Below are 21,039 nucleotides of genomic sequence, written 5' to 3' on the forward strand. Positions count from 1 at the left end.
ATTCTAGTTTGTCCTTGGTTTGTTATGTAGTTGATTCATATCTAAGAAGAACTACTTTGTATGTACTTCATAATATATTTTACTTATTGTAATGAGTTTTTCCAACACCAACAGATACTTTACCATCTAATAGATTTGAAACTTCATAAAAAAGAGGCAAACAGATACCAAAGGGACATTCAAACTCATAAGTCAAAAATAAACTGACAACGCCATGTCTAAAAAAGAAAAAGCCCAACAGACAAACAATAGTACTAAAACACACAACATAGATAACTAAAGACTGAGCAACACGAACCCCACCACAAACTGGGGGTAAACATATTCATTGAGAAGCAAACTTTTAAAATTTGTGTCAAATTATGAATTTGATCTCAATTACACAGTTCACTAAACATGGACGATTCTCATTTTAGAGTTTTTTGTAAAGAAAGTTAACAATGAACTTGTGGTCATATCAAATTAAAATTGTCTCCTCTGAAATACTGTGCCAACTTTAAAAATCTTGGCCGCACTATCATTGGGGTATCAATAAGCGAAACTGACGATATTCCAGGACTTGTATTTCCTATCATGATTTCCTGGATAGAGGGTTGCAGCTCACAAGGAAGCTATTAAACCAAGAGTTCCAAGTGATGAAGTTAAAATCGTCCCTTCGTACATTTTACGGACGCCATCACGAGTTAGGTGACCGTTAAGGAATATCCGTTTCACAGATGATAGCGGATATGTTCCAATTGTCGTAACTACAATCCCGTCTCCTCTTCCCCGAATGTGACCTACCGAATTAGACTTATTACCGGGTTTGTAATAAAATGAGCAACATGACGGGTGCCACATGTTGAGCAGGATCTGTTTACCCTTCTGGAGCACCGGAGATCACCTTCAGTTTTTTTAGGGGTTCGTGTTGCTCAGTCTTTAGTTTTCTATGTTGTGTTTTGTGTTTTCATTTTTTTAACAATGGCGTTGTCAGTTTATTTTCTACTTCTGAGTTTGAATGTCCCTGTGGTATCTTTCGCTTCTCTTTTTTTACACGGGCAAAAATGTTCCAGATTTTGAGATTTATTCATATTTTATAACATGCTGCATTGTACCATGCAGGATCTGTTCATTGTTGAATGTACAAATGCTTGTGTTCTACTAATTGTGTTAAATAGTATCAGATAGATACGCATATATTTTTTCTCTGTTATATTGTATTAACATTAGAAATGGTATAAACACAGAATTGTGCTGACTCATTTTTTAAAAATCAAAATCAAGTTTACAACTGTCATAACTCAATCAAATCTAGTTGATATAATGTCTATCTTTTAATTACAAATCCATGACTAGATCTATAAATGATACAATTGCTGATACATGGGTTATACGAACAAAGAGAGGCAACTTTAATACGCCTGCTTTTCCGTGTAAATCTATTGCTCTTAACATGCAAATTTAGCACACAGAAAGAATTTCCTGGAATCGCCCTTGCATACATGTACATATACACTAGTGGTACATAACTACTTTTGAAGTTTAAGGAAAGCGTTTTCTGTCATTTTTACATTCACAACTAAATCCCTTACATTATCAAAGCAATATATATTTAGATACGTTCACCTGTATCTTAACAGTATTAAAGACAACTGATACAGTATATTGAAACTACCTAGAAGATTCAAGCCTCATATATGATAAGAATTAATATGATTTTGAAATGTATTTATATAATATTTCGTACGAAACGACAGTGCATAATAAGCCTCTAAAAGCGGGTTGTTTCTTGACTTATATACATATGTTTAAAATTGTAATGTATTGTATTTCATGTACATGTACTATAAAATACTCACTGTCAATTTTAATCAAAACGGTCTGATGAATTTTTATAGGAGTTATCGCAATTTAATGACGAATTTAACGAATGTTTTATTTGTAATTTTGCTTATTTCATTTAAAATCATAATTGAAAGAGAATGATTTCAATAGTTAAATGATCAGCAAGGCAGGATTTACAAATAAGTCAACATGGCTTCAATCGTCATTTGACTCTTTATTGGAGTTATTGCTATATTTATTATAAAAGACAAAATATACAAACAAGTCAAAATGGTCGAATTGTCAGTCAATTCCTTATCGGATTTATTGCTCTTTAATAACGATTTTTAAGAATTCTTTTAATAAAATTTTAATAAAAAATATGGAAATTTAAATTGCAATAATTATCAGCAAGACAAGATCTACAAATAAGTCAAATGGTCTAAATCGTCAGTTGGCCCCAATTTTTACCAATTGTTTTGTGCTTTCTTAAGAACTATAATAGAAAGATAGAAACATTAAAAAATACCAAGATCAGCAAGACAAAATCCGCAAATAGGCCAGCACAGATATGATTGTCAGTTGTCTTATTATACATGAATCATTTTACTTAAAATACGAGTGTTTACTTTTTTGTGCTTTGGGCAAAGATAAAATACAAGACAATACAGAGAGGTTGTTGTCATGAATGCTTTTCTTATCCACAATCTTGGAGCGTGTCCATTGTTGAAGATAAACATATAACTAGGTGAGCGACTCTAGCTCTTTAGCGTCTCTAGTTTGTCAAAATTATACTTTTAATACACTCTGTTATTTAAGAAAAAACGTAAAGCCACATGAATATCTGTCTTGGTCGGATAATTCGTGGTTAATTACGCACTACATAATAAAATGATAATGAACTCATTAATAGATCAAACTGGTGGATAAGCTGTTAATTACATTTCATATGATATTTTATTTTTCTATTCTTGTTGGGGCCTCGGCTGCCAAGTGGTCTATGTAGTCAAACTACTGTATGACTAGCCTGTCAACACAGATGTTGTGAGTTTTAATCCCGCATGTGACTCCAATCTTAGTTGACTAGAATTGTCAGTTATCCTACAAAAGATCGGTGGTTCTCTCCGAGTACTCCGGCTTCCTCCACGAGAACAAAAACTAACCGCCATGAAATACCACAATATTGCTGAAAGTGGCGTTTAACACCAATAAATCAATCAACCAATATATTCTTGTTAAATAAATAGCAGCATGAATCGTAGTTGTAAAACTTTCTTAATTCATCACAAAGGTTGGTAACATTTGATTGCTAAAAATGATTGAAAAAAACCTGATATATTTAGATACGTCTTAACAATGTAATTTTAAATTTAGCATCTTCGACATTCATACTAACATCCTAACACAGACTATGGTAGACACATAATGGATAAATAGATAAGAACTATATAGCTGTCTGTATTTTGTTATTGTTAGAATATGATGCAAAATTAATATAAACAATCCAAATTTGGATTACATCAACACAACAGCAACCCAACAGTTTCCCTTGAACACTTCCGGGATTATATTATACAGTTTCATTTTAATATACGACGGTCAAATCATTTCACTATTTGAGATCAACCGAAGCTAGAAAAAACCATTGGTTCTTATGCAGTTGACTTTCGTTTGGAGTGATCTGCATAAGACATTAAAACAACATCTATAAATGTCATGCTTCCGAGGCACTTTTCTGGATTTATCTTCATCAGTGTCTCTACAAACTGAATATCTAATATTTAACCGAAAGTCATGGATGTATAAGAAACGAAACAGCTATATGATCAAAAAGGGCACCTGAAACCAATTTTGCCTGAGGGAGTTGAAACCTTAGTATCTTTATAATTTATGCATTTATAAACGGATAATTTTAGAAAGGTTTGTTATAAATCATGTCAGTTCCGAAGTACTGACTACTTAGGTGAAGATACTTTGGGGACTGATAGTCAACAAGCAGTGGTATCGGCTCAGTGCTGTAAAAATGAAAACACTTTAAGAATTTCATGCGTACGAAACGCAAGTGAAACAAATTTGCTGAAGCATGAACAAAACTATTTCTAGTAGGCTGGTAGGTGAAGCCACTTTTTGACAAAGCGTCGAATCATGCAATCAATTTCCTTTAAATTTGTTTGGGGGTAGTTCACCTGGGAAAGATAGTATGCCACTCGTGCTAGGGCATACGACTTTAGAATTTCCAGTTTTTGCCGTGGCTTTCATATACTTTGGCCTATCCTCTCGCACCAAGTTTCCAACTTGGCTAATACGTCTTCATTTATACATCCCGTCCATGAGGATAACATGACTCCAAGATATTTGTTTCCCTCACTTGGGTTAACCAACGGCAGTTTTTGGTTATCTACTACTAACTTTGGCTCGAGGTCATTGATTACATAGCTGCTTTTGCTCCTTGGCTTAATGTCAAAGCCAGCTGACTTTTTCACGTTCAACCTCACCCCGGTTGCTTGGCAGAACTCCTCAACTATGTTCAGGTTGCCCTACATTTCGGCAGGATCTCCTGTTAGGAGTGCGTTGTCGTCAGCGTAGCAAAAGGATTCTAGCTGCCAGCTACTGTCGTCCCACTTACAGCCATTTTGTTCCACAGCTATGGTTTCGAGTAGCGGGTCCATAGCTATGTTAAATAGCTGAGGACTTAGGGGATCGCCCTGTTTTACTTCAAACTATAGTTCGAAAATAAGCCTGATATATTTGATGATTATTTTTAATTTATACCATTGATTTACCTGAATAAACAAGCTGAATATTGTTTCTGAAGATATAGATATCTTGCTATCTTACGCAAGACATCAACCCTCTGTTTGTCGTGTCAAGATATGTTTTTTAGGAAAAAAGAAATATTTTTTGAATTATTGACACATTTCTTGACTTTTAGCGTGATGGAATGGAGAGAGAGATGAAAATTCATTTGTTCTGTGCTGAGTTTTGATCTAGCTTAAATATACTCGTATTCTAAGTTGTATTATACAAAAAAAAACTGTTTTTCACAAGTAAAAGTTTATTTTTTTCCGATTTTATACTGACATTTTCTTCAAACCAGAATTAGACACGTCATAGCGAGCCCGTCGTGTTCTAAGCAAATAGATGAATGTCACCATGTTTGATACATACTGAAAAAGTCTTAATTCCTCGCTGAAAAAAGCCATTTTCTGAATAGTCTAAATTTCCAAGTTTGAATTTTCGATTTCAACAGAGACTAAATTCATAGATTAGAACCGAAATAAGATTTCTTGCAGATATATTTACCTTTAAATTCTGATGAACTATCAATTATAAAACTTTGGAACAGCACAAAGTGTTCAAATCTAGAAAAAAAAATAATTTAACCCGTCAGAATAAAGGATATTATAAAACTACAGAACATCAGAGCACAAAGAAATCAAAACCAGAAAAATTGGACTTGACCCGTCGGAATGAATGATCTACATAGTAAAACTAAGGCACAAAGTAGCCAAAACCAGAAAAAAAAGTGTCCTTGATCTGTATGACCGAAGGACTTTCACGATTTGTGAATGTTATTGACGACTTTTTAAGCTAAACTATTATGTGAACTATTGCAATAACTGTGTGTCGTTGTCTATCTACACTTCTTTTAATACTCAAAAACCATTTTCAAACATAAAAGCAAAACACACGATTACACCATATTTCATTCTTGTTTCGGTTACCAAGGAAATACAGTACAATTTAGATGCTGAACTTGAACATGTTAAATTCACAAGTTTTGAACTTGCAACAATTATAGTCTTCATAAAAAACTGAGTGTGTAACAATACCACAATAAAAGGGGATCCTTCAAAATTCAGATCTAGAAGCAATGTTACGGGCACATTTGTTCTATATAAAGAGTCAACTTACAAACTTATTAAATATTTTTTCAAGAGGCCTCTAATCTTAGGTTCAGCCCAAAAAGGAATATACCCAAACAAACAATCTCTAAGGTAAGTGTAACAAGAGGGAAGTCAATAAACCCTGAAAGAATCAAACGACCGACTATATAAACTACCAGAACAAATGAAAAACAACTGTCATATTCATGACACAGTACAGATATTTTGAACAGAAGATGGTGGGTTAAACCTGGATACCTCCCAACTTGTATCACAGTTGTTTAAAGTTCCGTTATATTGACACAACTGGGTGACCAAAAAGATATAATTTGTTAACATGGTTAACATAACAATAATTTTGATCCGGCAGCCACCTGGGTAAACAAGCAGTATAGATATACAACACAACTGACTTAAAAATTCATACAAACATACAAATAAATCTGACAAAGACGCCGACAAAAATGTTTTTGTAGTTGATCGTACTTAAAGTCGATAGTAAAACATAATGACATATCGTTTTCCAATAAATTACAAATTAGGTAAAATGATAAAAAAAACTATTTAAATTCTCTAGCCCGCACCCACATCAAGAATGCACAGCCTAAAATATTCCAAAAGCTGGATGCACGAATACCGAGCAACATTAAGAGTCAAAGAACAAAGAGGAACATAACAGTAAAAGACACATAAAGGAAAACCTGTAAAGTTGATAAAAGGATATACTACGTCAGAAGATAGAATCAACAAACAGCGATGTCAAAACACATCTAGATGAGCGATTTACAGCTTTAATGTAAAACACGTGGCATTAAGAAATAGGAACAAAGACTGGTAGGTTCGGATTATAAATAACGGTTTTTCAGAAATAAAAGCAAAGACTGGAGAAAACTTCGGTCCAACATTATTGTCAATTAGCGCTGACCTCAGTTTAACCTTTTTGATTCGAGCGTCACTGATGAGTCTTTTGTAGACTTTAACATGTTTAACATGTTTAATCCGATTTTGTTATACGTGTTCAAGACAAAACAGTCAACACATTCATGCCTGAACATAAAAAAGGTGTAGCCAACTTTCTCTTTTTGGTGACATTGTTTCCAATTTTTATGATTTGTTCCCAACAAAATGTTGCAGGAAGCAGGGATGCAAATTAATGCTTTAAAAAGATCAATCTTTTATCTTACTGTGGATTTAAAAAAAAATTAAGATGCTTTTCATCAAGTACAATCACACAGGCACATTATATACCGATTGTTGACCTGCAATCATTTCAGATCAAGTGATAAAATCTGTTTTCGATTTAAGTAAGAAAACAATTAATAATGCTTGACAATTTGCTTTTGACGATGAATATTTTAAAATAATTTAATAAAAAGGCTTTTCTCGGTACTCATTGTACTCTTAGACAAAAATGTACATAGTTTTGTTCTAATTGAACGAGTTGTTTTAAGTTCATGTTATAATATTTTTCGTCCGGTTCATGTGCACATTTCATACACAACAACAACTTTAGATTTAGAATGAACAGGATCATGAGGATGCAGTCTTTGAAAATACAAATTATTAACAAATGATAAAAAAATCAGCCATTAAACGTATTCTTTGTCAATAAAAAAAAAACAAAAAAAACCAACAAATTATTTTCTTGACCTTTACGTTAAAAGTTTACACTATTCATACGGTAATCTTGTTGTTAAACTCTTAAAGGCAAATTGTGAAAATGCAATTCCCTTACACCTTTACCTTTAAGTATGTATGTGTATGTATACACCTTTACAGTAATTGCACAAACTGTTATCCCAAAAAGCATGCCCTATATGATCGCGAAAATTGGATTGCCGCAGCAGTACAAAAAATATACACTTTACCAGTGCGGCCACAGTTGACTTCGAATTACAATTTTATAATTCGGAAAGCTAAATATAAATTAAAACAATACAAAGCAAGGACTCACGCCACCAACCAAAAAGACCCAGACTGTAAAATATGTTTCAACGTCGAATCTGAAGTCTTGCAGGCAGATTAAGCACGAGTGCACGTCGATGACATATCACAATCATGATGGATTTGTATTTACTGAACATGCACACTACTAGATAACTTCCATGTTGCAACAGTCCGCATTTCACTATTCTAACAAATGATGGCTTCAAGCAATTCAACAACCTTTTGTGCTTTTTATCCAACAACGCATGCTTAATGAGGAAGCATTAGATATCATTTGTATTTTCGAAATCACTTATCAATTGCTACTAAACGTCCAGCATATATTACGTATTTCATGCATCTTCTTGAAGATAGTACGATTGTGTGCGTAACATCGACTAATTAGAATTATCACTAGATCTGTACTTGCATGAGATGCATGATGGGTGCAATATGTGGAAACAGAGCAGTTTATTCTTTCGGAAAACCGGAGTTCCCCGGGTTTATGGTGGAGTTCGTGTTGTTCAATCTTCAGTTTCTATCTAGCATTTTGTAGACGTGTACGTCTTTTCGTCGTTTATACGTTTATTACCAAGGCGTTGTAAGTTTTTCTACTTTTAAGTTTGAATCACCTTTTGACATATTATGTCTCTTTTTAAAATTGATTCACGTAAGAAAATATTATACCTCAAACAATTACATGGAACTATGTTCAATCATTGTGACATGTGTGATGCGTTGTACATCGTTTATTGATCATAAATGGAATTTCACTGTGCTTCATTACGTTCTTCTTAAATTCAAAAAAATCCTAACTAATATTTCCTTTTTTATATCACTAGATGGTACATAACTTTTAAAAAGCCACTTACAGGGATGAAACTTCATCATGAATCAACTGTATGATAACAAATGATTAGATACATACTAAATCGAAGAGCCAATTTATAAACAATATAAAATAGGACGCAAAAGTCACCAACCTTATGTTACCGTACGGGATTCAACAATTAAAAATACCAATACCGCATGGCAAGCTATAAAAAGTCCTGATATTAATAAACTAATGTTAAAAATGTCCATCGTGAAAATAAACGGCAAGATTCATGTACTAAGTATTACACCAAAAAATTGGAATATACAGCAACAAAAAGTAAAATAACAGAAATAACGAACTCCAAGGAAAATTCAAAACGAAAAGTCCCTTAACAAATGGCAAAATCAAAAGCTCAAACACATCAAACCAATGGAAAACATCTGTCATATTCCTGATATTGGTACAGCGTCACTACCAACTAAACCAAAATCATGAATCTAAGACTAAAACATCAACGGCAACCACTGGATTGCAGGGTCTAGTCTTGGACAGGTAGATACATATTGTTACCAGGTTAGACATGTATGCGGGGGTACAAACATTCCTTTAACATGGGATAGTGGTGGCACAGCACAACATAAGAATAAACTATCAAAATCATTTGAAACGGGCTTTACTCGTTAGATCGGTACACTACACAAAAAAAGTATACAAAAACACTAAAGACATGAAATACAAATCTGAGAGTACTCGCAGATACTGTTAATTAATTCCGCGTCACTAACAACTAATACAAAATCATGAATCTACGACTAAAAAATCAATCAGTCTACAACTAATGGATTTGATGTCAAGACGCCATCAACAGTCAGAGAAAAAACATGATCATGTGTGACACCAAAATTGTAAATATCTACATAATGAGCGCATGCTTATAGCTGTATATCAATATTATGATCCCGCCAATGTAATACGGTTACAACAACGATATACAGAGAGGCATACAGGACCTTGTTCGCTCTAAATAAAACCCAACACAAGTTGTATGTCAAAAATGAGCATTTAATATAAAATGCTAATATCAAACAAGAGAACACATGTACAATATGATATAAAAAAACAAATTTAAAAAAAAATATCAAAAATATCAAAATTATTCATGTAACCAATATGGTAAAACCATGCATATGACTAGACTGTAAATAGTGATTGATTCATCTGATATAATTAGAGCGAAGGTGGGGCATAAAAAGCGCCCGCAAACATGGATATAGAAATAACTAGACTGTCAAATACTGATTAATTCATGTAATTACCAACAACATGAGACAAACAATCAAAACAAAACACAAATTTACACCTTTTCAAATAAAACAGTTTTGGTATAAAAGGAGGGAGGTAGGGGAGGAAAACGGAAAATCGACGAATTATTTTTTTCTTGGGATAAAATTTCACTTCTTTGTTTCCTAAATGAAGGTGTTGTCCGAAAGGAAACATTTCATTGGTCGATCGGCTATCAATCTAAACAAAAGGGACCTGGTAAAACAATAGCAACAATCCTGGCAGTATTGAGGGACCATAAATCATTTATGCTCAACATAATTACCTTTATGATCCCGCCAATGTAATACGGGTTCAACAAGGATATACAGAGAGGCATACAGGAGCTAGTTCGCTCTAAATAAAACCCAACACAAGTTGTATGTCGAAAATGAGCATTTAATATAGAATGCCAATATCAAACAAGAGAACACATGTACAATTTGATATAAAAAACAAATTATATAAAATATCAAAAATATCAAAATTATTCATGTAACCAATATGGTAAAACCATGCATATGACTAGACTGTAAATAGTGATTGGTTCATCTGTTATTATTAGAGCGAAGGTGGGGCATAAAAAGCGCCTATAAAGCTGTTTGAATTTAAACGTCTTAACATGAAAATTCAAACAGCTGCCCCAACCGATGTATGCCTCTGATAATATATAAGAATAACCCAGTTTCTATGAACAACTATGATAAAAAGAAAGAAATACTAAAGACTATAAACTATTGTTAACAAAACAAAAATATTTCTACACCATCTTCCTAGCAACAAATTTTTGCCATGCAACGTCTTACAACAATGTGCATATAAATCATGATAATGGTGAAACATAGTCTTAAAAAAAGATGCAACTGTCAACCGTAGAACTAATGAACGGATTTGGGCTGTGTCTTTTAATAAACAACGGTATGGAATACCAGGACGGCATAATTAATATTAACATCCAGCACTGTGAATAATAATACACTTTACAATGCTGTTGTAAGAGAAGTGTAGACCAATGTCTTTTATATATAAGTCTACTCCTTATAAAACTTCAATGCAATATATTCATCCGATTCTGTTCAAAGGTGTTCTAGCACAAGTCTAAGTTCAAATTTCGTAAAGCAAGCAATGTGTATCCTTGCAATGCATCCAGTATAAAACTTCAGCATGCCGATTTTAAAAGTCTATCCAACAGGTAGAAACGTACATTTTAAATTCCCAAACTGTTGTTGCTGTCCGTAATAGTGTTTCCTTTTATAGCGGACAAACATTTAGTTCTTACAGATTGTTTAACAGGTAAGACATCATATATTGAGTCTTATTAAGTGTGTACAACAGCAGAGTACTTTCTAAAACTATGATACTTTTCCATGTGCAATGTCTTTTTTTATTGTTCCAATTCAAGACTACAGAATAATCCACAGCTTTTCCACGAACAACATCAAATGTCACCATTCCATACACAAATGTATCCTCTCATTGCAGACTAACTAACATAATGTAACTAGAAAGCTACACTCTTTCACTAAAAAGAGAAAATAATACTGTAACATGTGTAACATTAACAATGCAAGTCACTATATAAATGATGTATTTTCACACATTAAATGCAAAAACTTTGAATAAAGCAAATCCCAAGCCGCCTCAGACAGTCTTGAGAGAAAAAAAAAAATAATACAAAAATGAATGTACAAGCTATCTAAGCCTAAGTACGTCTCATATCTTTATTAAACTTAATAAAATTAAAAGATAACCGACTTTGTACGGTTATGAAAAGATTTCTAAACCATCAGAAGGCAAGGCAACAATGGCACCCGAATACATGTATATCTGTTGTAAGAATCAGAATGCCCGATTCTTTGAATCAGGAATACCTAACATGTGTACTGTTGTAGCAGCACCAATACGAAAACTGTGCGACTTGTAAAACTGTGTATCATACTTAGCAGACGAAAGCGCCAATGTTAAGATATTACAAATTTCAGATTTTTAAATAGGTCTTGTATTTCTGTAGCAAACAAAAGAGGGCCTGCTGCTTTTCTCCGTAATTTTAAAAATTCTCTCATTTTCTTTACAGGAAGAAAGTCAGGTTCAACTTGAGTCTGTAACTGAACAGGCTGTTTAGACAAATTATGTTTAAAGTTGGACATCTTTAAAATTAAATACGGATTTCCAGAACCAAAATTTTTAAATGTCAGATTTTCCAAATAAATCAAATTATGATTTTCTTGTTTCTTCCTAATCGTTATCTCTTCTATACGAAGGAAAGCATGAAATGCCATTAAAACATCAACGAAAACATTTTATTTTTGATAGAAAGATCTACAGACAAATGGTAATGCCCTGATAATGTCACGGAGAACAGAAAGAGTAATAGGGCGCCTCACATCAGGAGCTGCTGATAAACGCTTAGCACCACAAATCATTTTTTTTATTAAAAAATTTGAACACAAATCCTGATGACGATTGATTTTGAAATTGTAAGATAATGCACCAAAGTAAGTACTTATAGTGTTTTGTGACTTTCCATCCTCATAAGAAGATGCAATTCATGTGAGCAATTAAATAGAGTATGATATCGAAAAACTTTACTCAAAAAAGAATGAAATACTCTTAAAGCATTACCATACACTTTTTTTGGTAGAAGGTGCAATAGCAGCGTCTATCAGCAGGCTTGAAGTGTTTAACAAACTTCTAGTAACCCTGTTAGAAACGTGTCAATAAAAGGGGCCAGTCTGTGAAACTCCTGAATACGAAAACGTGAAAGCAGATCCGGTAGAATATTATGTGCTCCAGGAATGTGTTCGGCACGCATTAATATGTTCAATTGCATGCATGTCAGAACAAGTCGCCTCACTAATTTCATAACCATAGGCTCTCTTGAGGTTTGTTTATTGACAATCCATACCACTACCTGATTATCAGAATGGAATAACAAGCAAGAATTATAAATAAATGACCCCAGACTTTAACTGCAAGCACAATGGGAAAGAGCTCTTTAAACGTAATTGTGCACTCATTGAGAGAATCTGACCAGCGCATATAAAACCAATGCGACTTGAAAATAACACCATATCCAATAGCTCCAGCTGCGTCTGTGTAAAGGTGCAATTTAACAGATGACATCAACACATAGTCGAGCATCAATGCCTTTCCATTGAAGTAATTAATAAACATATACCAAGCTAATAGGTCTGAGCGATTTTCTTTAATAAGCCTAGTGGTGAGGCCTGGAGATATACTTTGTCAAATCTATCAATCGCATTCAAAAGGCTCGCCCTGGAACAACAACACAGCACGCAAAATTAAACAGACCAATTAATGACTGAAGCGCACGTAAAGTAACCCTTTTTCGAACTTTCATAGCCTGCAAAGCAGCCTCAATTTTTCTAATTTTATCATCTGGTAACCTTGCTTACATGAGGACAGAATCCAATTCAATACCTAAGAATACCAGACAAGTACAGTAATATTCAGTTTTTTCATCCTTAATCATGTTAATTGGAACTCCGAATGTTTTACAGAGATTTAAAAACAATCTTAAACTTTCCCCACAAACATTACTGTTTGCAGGACCTACAAAAAGAAAATCATCTAAAATATGAATCATATCCTGATATTTAGCCTGTTTTGGGCTATCCATTGCAAAACTTTTGAACATTTTTCAAAAATAGAACAAGAACTACCAATTGCTAAACAACGGTTAAGATAAAACTGATTCTTCCAATTCATACCTAATAATTCATAGTCCAAATAATTAACAGGAATATTTCTATATGCACTATCAATATCGCACTTGGCGAGATTACAATTACGACCGAGTAATACTATCAGCCGGACAGCATCATCTACTGCAACATATGAAACACTTTTAGATTCACCAGGAATATGATCCTTTACAGAATGAATCGAGGGATAAGACAAGCGGTGTGTCAATTTAAATTGACCTTCCTCCTTTTTAAGAACCACTCCGATAGGAGAAACCTGTAAATTTTTAAACGGAATTTCCGAGAAAGGATCAGCAATTCTACCAAGACTAACTTCCTTTGACAGTTTTTTGTTTATCTACAACATCTGGGAGTTGACAAGCTGACTGTAATTATTTGACATCATTTGTTCCCGAGGTACCCCTCGTAACCTAGATGAACACATTTCTCAAACCCAGATACCAAATAATTTGCATCCTGACTAGGATATCCCATAAGTAAAAATTTTAAAGTTTTAGAGCAAATAGGAGTGACAACCGATTTCCAAGTATGACTTAAGTGAGTTTCATAATTACTTGTTCCTGGGATCGGGCTTGGGTGTTGAATGGTGTTGTTGTTTTGACGGAGCAACTCGTTTGGCACATCTGATAATAGAGGATTGCCTTTACATCCTCAGCAACGATGGGCAAATTTGCAAACTTTGATGCAACAAAATCCATCTTTATTATAGTTCCAACACACCCCTTTTGGCAACGTTTCGTTCGTTGAAAACCCTTTTTGTCTTTTGGAGGAATTCCACTGACGGTTCCCAAAAGGGACGAAAAGGACGACATCCCTGGGGACTCCCCTGTTGGGGCATTGTTGCTATAATATAGAATTCCATGTTTAAACTATGCCATGGCACTCCTCTTATTTGTCTGTCCATATGGACTTGCTGATCATATGTCAGCCAAGTATTGTTACTTGACTGCGTGGAAGCCAAATCCCTAACAAGTTCTGCATGCTTCGCCAAGTAAGCAGTGGACTCTGGGAATTTTTCACTATAAATTGCCATAAATCTTAAAAAAGCTGTTGTCCACTGTTCAATAGATGAAATAATAAACCTAGGCCTGTTAGGAACCAGTGACATGGTTGAATTCCCAGACACTTGAAACTGCAAGCCATTTTTCTTGGAATTTGCTAAACAATTTTGTGGTAACAATAAAGAAAGATCAATATATTTATCTTGCCAAATTTTTTGTTTAATGCCTGGGTCTACCATTGCTGCTATAGGAGTAGATAACGAATTAGTTACAGGCAGATCTACTTGCCACTCATGTTCTGTGTCATCCATCTCCACCCCTTCTTGCTCACCAATTTCAGAAATATGATCCTCTTGCTCAACAGCAGGGATTTCCTCTACTGGCTCCCTTCTATGCATCGACTGGATAACGGACTCAGTAATCCTGGCTACTAAAGCCTCTTCTGCTTCAGAGGAAAAAGGGGATGGAGACTCCGTTCTCTGGGCTTTATTCTTGCCTTTTCTAGACTGTCCAGGATTTGTTTTAGGAATGGCTACTTTCTAAAATATATATCTAAAAAATAAATTTCTAACAATACATATAAACAAAATATATGAAGTAACCATATAGCTGTAATGCTATAACAGTAATATTACCAACTGCTTCAGCATATGCTAATTGAAAGGCCATTCTCACTAATAAATGACAAAAACTAGCATCCTAAATGTAAATAACAAAAATATGCATATTTCGTTGATAGATGTCTTGCCTACAGAATACTCACAACTACAGTGTCAATCAAATCGTCATACACAAACTTCCAATCTAAATGAAAATTGGACACAGTATTAACAGCAGCCCAACACATAGGGCATTAAAACAGCAGCCCAATACATTGGGCACATACAGCATTAAAATAGCAACCCAATACATAGGGCATTAAACAGCACACTAATGCATAGGGCATTAAAACAGCTACCCTATACATAGGATATTATAACAGCAGCCCCAAACATAGAGCATTAAAACAAAAGTCCAACAAATAGGGCATATCAACAGAAGCCCAACTAATTGGGCACGGTTCATTATTTCAGCCCAACCATAAGGGCGAAATATTTTCACAGGTTTTTTTTTTTTTTTTTTTATTTTTCTATTTTTCATTTATTTGTTTATTTATTTTTATTTTGTTTATACCACCGCCTTTATATAAATAAAGGCAACAGTAGTATACCGGTGTTCAAAAGTCGTAAATCGATTGAGGGAAAACAAATCCGGGTTACAAACTAAAACAGAGGGAAACACATCAACTATAAGAGGAAAACAAAGGAACAACAGGAACACTGAAGTGCAACAAAAACAAACGCCAGCATACATAGAAACGAACTATTTGATAACAACTGCCATATTCTTGACTTGGTACAGGACATTTTAAGATAAAACGGTGGGTTCAACCTGGTTTAATTGCTAGCCAAACCTCCCGCTTTATGACAATGTTAAAAAAAATATCGCTAAAATGACAACACTACGTGACAGAAATACAGCACAAACACACGCAAGAACATTCATCACAGAGAAACGCACAAACAAATAATATAATAGGCGACCCAACCTGCAAACCGCAGAACAGCAACGAACATATCCCATCAACGACAAACACCACAGGACATCACAAACAATGACGCTTACGTAACTGACATGCAAATACTCCTCCAAACAATTGTCATGACAATGATGGTATTAAACGGCAATTTTATAATTATTTGAACTACAAACGATGAGACATAACACATTATCCAACCGAAACCATCAACAATAAATACATGAATATAACTTGTCATATCAAGTAAATACATTTAACTCTTACGAGCTGTAACCACTGCAGCCCGAATTCTATTGTAATATTTTGGGTAGCATGTATTCATGTTCAAATGTACCCCATCATTTCAAAATGCAAACTGTTTACTTTTTTCTGGCCAAAAACCAGAATGTTTCCAGAAGGACACATTGTCCATTCTGTTTTCTCTAAAATCATGAAAATAGTGCGGTAAGAATGAGTTTAGTTCATCACAACTTTTATTAAACCACTTAATGTCCACCTTAGATCTTATTCTTTTTTGAGGGGACAAACGGTGCAATATTTGACAGAATATACATTTTTTAACTTCTAAACATAAGCGCTTTACAGAGCTTCACATATTCTAAACCAAATTTTTTAATTTTTTCCAGATTACCCCCTGGGTAACCCCTCAGTAAAATATGCTCTCTCGATTTATCTGAATCTAGATTCATGCTAACGGAACGATGTTTACTAACTTTAATAAAAGATTTAAATCTAGATATAAATGAATGACCTAATATAAGCGTTTTAACGACCATTCTTTCCAGTGATATAAATTAATAAATACACTGGTTCAAAAACACGCCGTGGATCTAGGTCAGCACAACAGAACAAAGTAAATTATTTAAATTTTGTAAACAACATGAACAACGAACGAAGATGTATATCTATAAATAGCTTTAGCTTCAATGATATAACTTTTAAACAGTATTTGAGATTTTTGTTTACAAACCACTTCTCAAAACAAGAGATAATCGTCGAATTAAAATTTTCTTGGAATAAAATTTCTCTTCTTTGTTTCCTAAATGAAGGTGTTGTGTAAAGGGAGACTTTTCATTGGTCGATCGGCTATCGATCTAAACAAAAGGAAACTGGTAAAACAATAACAACAATCCTGGCAGTATTGAGGGACCATAAGTTCATTTCTGCTCAACATAAATACCTATATATTGTTGTGTTTTTATTCATTGATAATAAAAGTAATATTTGTACCGATAGAAACAAAATTCAAACATCTAATTACAAAGTTAAACAAGTAACCTTCTAGAATTAAAAGTAGGATGTTATAAACCGTTTCTAATTAGTTTTTTACAGCCAAATTTCCAAACCAAATCTGTGTATCAATGGAGGAATATAGTAAAGTTTTGAAGTTATTGATGGTATCAAAATGCATGACTCAATAATTACCCAGTTAAACATAGATAACTTTCATTAAAGTCTTAACATTAATACAGACATATACACAGCGAACGAATTGGGATATCTAAACCATGTAAGATGGTACACAAAATAAATCAACGTCCAGTAAAAGGAAATTTAACAATTTGGATCGAAAAAAAAGTCCTTTTTGTCGTAAAGTTTTTGTAGAGTTTCGTTGATAACTATTTACACCACTGGGTCGATGCCACTGCTGGGGGACGTTTTGTCCCCGAGGGTATCACCAGCCCAGTAGTCAGCACTTCGGTGTTGACATGAATATCAATTATATGGTCATTTTTATAAATTTCCCGTTACAAAACTTTAAATTTTTCGAAAAACTAGGGATTTTCTTACCCCATGAAAAGATTACCTTAGCCGTATCTGGCACAACTTTTTGGAATTTTGGGTCCTCAATGCTCTTCAACTTTGTACTTGTTTGGCTTTATAACTATTTTGATCTGAGCGTCACTGATGAGTCTTATGTAGACGAAACGCGCGTCTGGCGTATTAAATTATAATCCTGGTACCTTCGATAACTATTCCCGTGTGAAACTGATATAATCAAAGTGTAGCGTAAATGAATATAAATGACAAAACTGTCAACCAATGTAAAAAGACCACAACAAGCACGTTATCGATCGTAAACATTGAAATAATTGTTAGAGCATAACTGATTACAACGAAGCTATTAAATCAAGAGTTCTAAGTGGTGAAGTTGAAATCATCCCTTCGATAATTGTACGGACGCCATCACTAATTCGTTGACCGGTATGAAATATCTGTTTCACAGATGACGACGGATATGTTTCAATTGTCGTAACCACAATCCCGTCCTCTTCCCCCGAATTTGACCTGCTGGATTAGACTATCACCGGGATTGTACTTACACCAGCAACAAGATTAATACCACATGCAGTACAGGAACTGCATACTGCATACCCTTCCAGAGATCCTGAAATCACCCCTGTTTCTGATGTGGTTCATGTTGCTCAGTCTTTAGTTTGATATGTTGTGTCTTGTGTACTGTTGTTTGTCTGTTGATCTTTTTCTTTTTTAGTAATGGGGTTGTCAGTCTATTTTCAACTTATAAGTTTGAATGTATCTTTGGTATCTCTCTTTACATAAACTTAACCTATAGAAGACTTGGTAGATTGTTGATTTATTGATAATAACTTTCTATTGGTACGTAATAAAGCAGGGAAACATTATGCATTACGTTTAGTGGTATTTTCCTAAGAAACGATCAAGCAGGATTGAAATAATTAAGCTGCAGTTAGTTACTTTATCACTAATTTTTCAGAGAAAATCTATCAATCCATCGATTTTCAAACAATATGACTTATCTTATTAAATGACAACAGGAGTTATAGTTTGTGAACCAGCAGTAGCAAATTATCTCCCTCATGTTAAGCAAAAATAATATAAAACATTTATGTGTGGACGGTAAGTAAAATGAGCTTCAATTTGACAAATGAAGTAACTTTTGTAAATATTGCTAATTATCTCCTTATTCACTTTAAAAATGTAACACGATAGGGTATATATAGTATACGTTTGAAATCAGTATTAGATCAACTAAATACTGACACAATAAAGGTTTGGTTAAACCGAACAATAATGTTCTACATTGAAAGACATTCTATTGTTCTCAGGACAGTCGGTTATTAATATTATAGTTTGTATTTGTCTTTATTTGTAGAGAACAAAGCTAAAATGTCAATTTTGATTTACATTTGTTTACATTAACTATACATTCAATCCATTTTTGGCAAGAATTGTTGCATAGTTTAAAAAAATTGACAATGCCGGGAACATTACCACAAACGAGATGACTTCAACTTTCAAATGATGAACTTTTCATTTTAATGAAGTAACATTATAGCAATGTCTGCATATGGAGTATATTTCTTACAGTTGATACACAGCTTTCGTTTCCGATCATGATTTGCTTGATAAAAGGTTGATGGTTACAAGGAAGGTAAAGATGATTTCATCCATTCGAACTTTGATGGAATATCTGTGCCACAGATAACCATTGACATGTTCCAATTGTTGTGGCCGCAATCCCGATATGTTTTACACAATTATGATATCAACGAACGATACTTTTTATCGAATGTGTACTTACAATGAGCACGTGTGTCATCTGTAGATTAGGATTAACTTACCGTTCCCTAGACTGTTGTTTGTTTTTTTGTTGTTTTTCGGGGTTTTTTTTCATCTTTATATCTTCAACGTATTTGTAAGTTCCCTTTCACTAGTATCAATATTTCAGTCTGAAACGGTCATTTTGGTATGATCAAGTCTTAATCGACTGAATTTACCACAAGAGAAAAACCTCAAGACTTTTTCAGACTTTCAGACGCCGTTCTAATCGATATTCATATGAATAAGGTAATTCAGTCCGTTCAGGCATGTCAAGATTAACAAGACGGAATGTTCTAGCGAGCAAATAAAATCTGTTAAAACGGTTTCAGACAAAATCAGACCATGAATACAAAATTACATTAAGATGTTGTCAGACCGTGTTCAGTCGTATTCAGATTTTAACAATTTGGATACAAAACGGGTAAAACTTTCCCGGTGTGTATCAGGGGTTGCTCCCCTTTGAAAATAAAATCGAAAACTAGAAGATGACGTTCTTTTATCTCTTAGTTTTTTTTAAAACCTATTTCATATAGAATCCTTTAATCCTTAAACCTTTTTCTTCTAGTATGTAATTATTAGATATTTTTTTGGGTACTTTTAAATAAATAATAAATTCAATTGTTTTACTGGTTCTTGTTCAATGTAATACGGCTTCGCAAAGTGAAGTCATTTTAAAACACCTAATTATGGTTGCAAAAATATCAATTGATGATCGAAGATTATTTATATTGTTAATTTCTTTTAAAAGTGAATTACACTGTTGTGTGTGTTAGTGTGTTTAAATACACGGGCGTTGAAAAAGGTAGCGAACTCGACGTAAAACTTATTTATAACTTTTCAATTTGTTTGCTTTGGTCATGCTTGCTGATTATTTATTACAAGTTAACCTATCCATTTTTTTGGGGGGGGTCTGTAAAACGGATAGTGTTACAAACTTAAACACTTGAACAAAAAAGTTCTTCAACAACTTTTGGCCCTCAATAAATTTTTAACCTTTAAATATTTAGGTTTCATAGTTACATTAGTAAATCGTTAGGAGAAAAACAAAACGCACTTGCTGATGTGGTAGCCTCCGAGGGGTTTCGATTGATTAGTGAGGCACGTTATTTTTGCCGCTGAAGCCAATCTAGACATGCTAGATGTGATAATGTCTATCTTATTTGCTTTAGAAATAGAACAAACCCGTGAGTACGATATACACTATAACCATTTATTTTGTAGTCAATGTAGCCTCCGAGGGGTTTCGATTGATTAGTGAGGCACGTCATTTTTGCCGCTGAAGCCAACTTAGACATGCTAAATGTGATAATGTCTAACTTATTTATTTTAGAAATAGAACAAACCCGTGAGTACGATATACACTGTATATTTTGTAGTCAATGTAGTTTTATCGATG

General features: G+C 33.9%; 1 protein-coding gene across 1 annotated transcript; it reads right to left on the reverse strand.

Annotated features, from left to right (window-relative positions):
• Positions 1-14,129: 14,129 nt before the first annotated feature.
• Positions 14,130-14,790, reverse strand: LOC127736828 (uncharacterized). The gene is made up of 2 exons (XM_052247418.1): positions 14,277-14,790; positions 14,130-14,230 (listed from the first exon to the last, which is right to left on the reverse strand). The coding sequence occupies exons 1-2, from the start codon at positions 14,788-14,790 to the stop codon at positions 14,130-14,132; spliced, it is 615 nt and encodes a 204-aa protein (XP_052103378.1).
• Between the last annotated feature and the right edge of the window lie 6,249 nt (positions 14,791-21,039).

Source organism: Mytilus californianus, unplaced genomic scaffold, assembly GCF_021869535.1.
Source record: "Mytilus californianus isolate M0D057914Y unplaced genomic scaffold, xbMytCali1.0.p SCAF_38, whole genome shotgun sequence".
Lineage (NCBI taxonomy): Eukaryota > Metazoa > Mollusca > Bivalvia > Mytilida > Mytilidae > Mytilus > Mytilus californianus.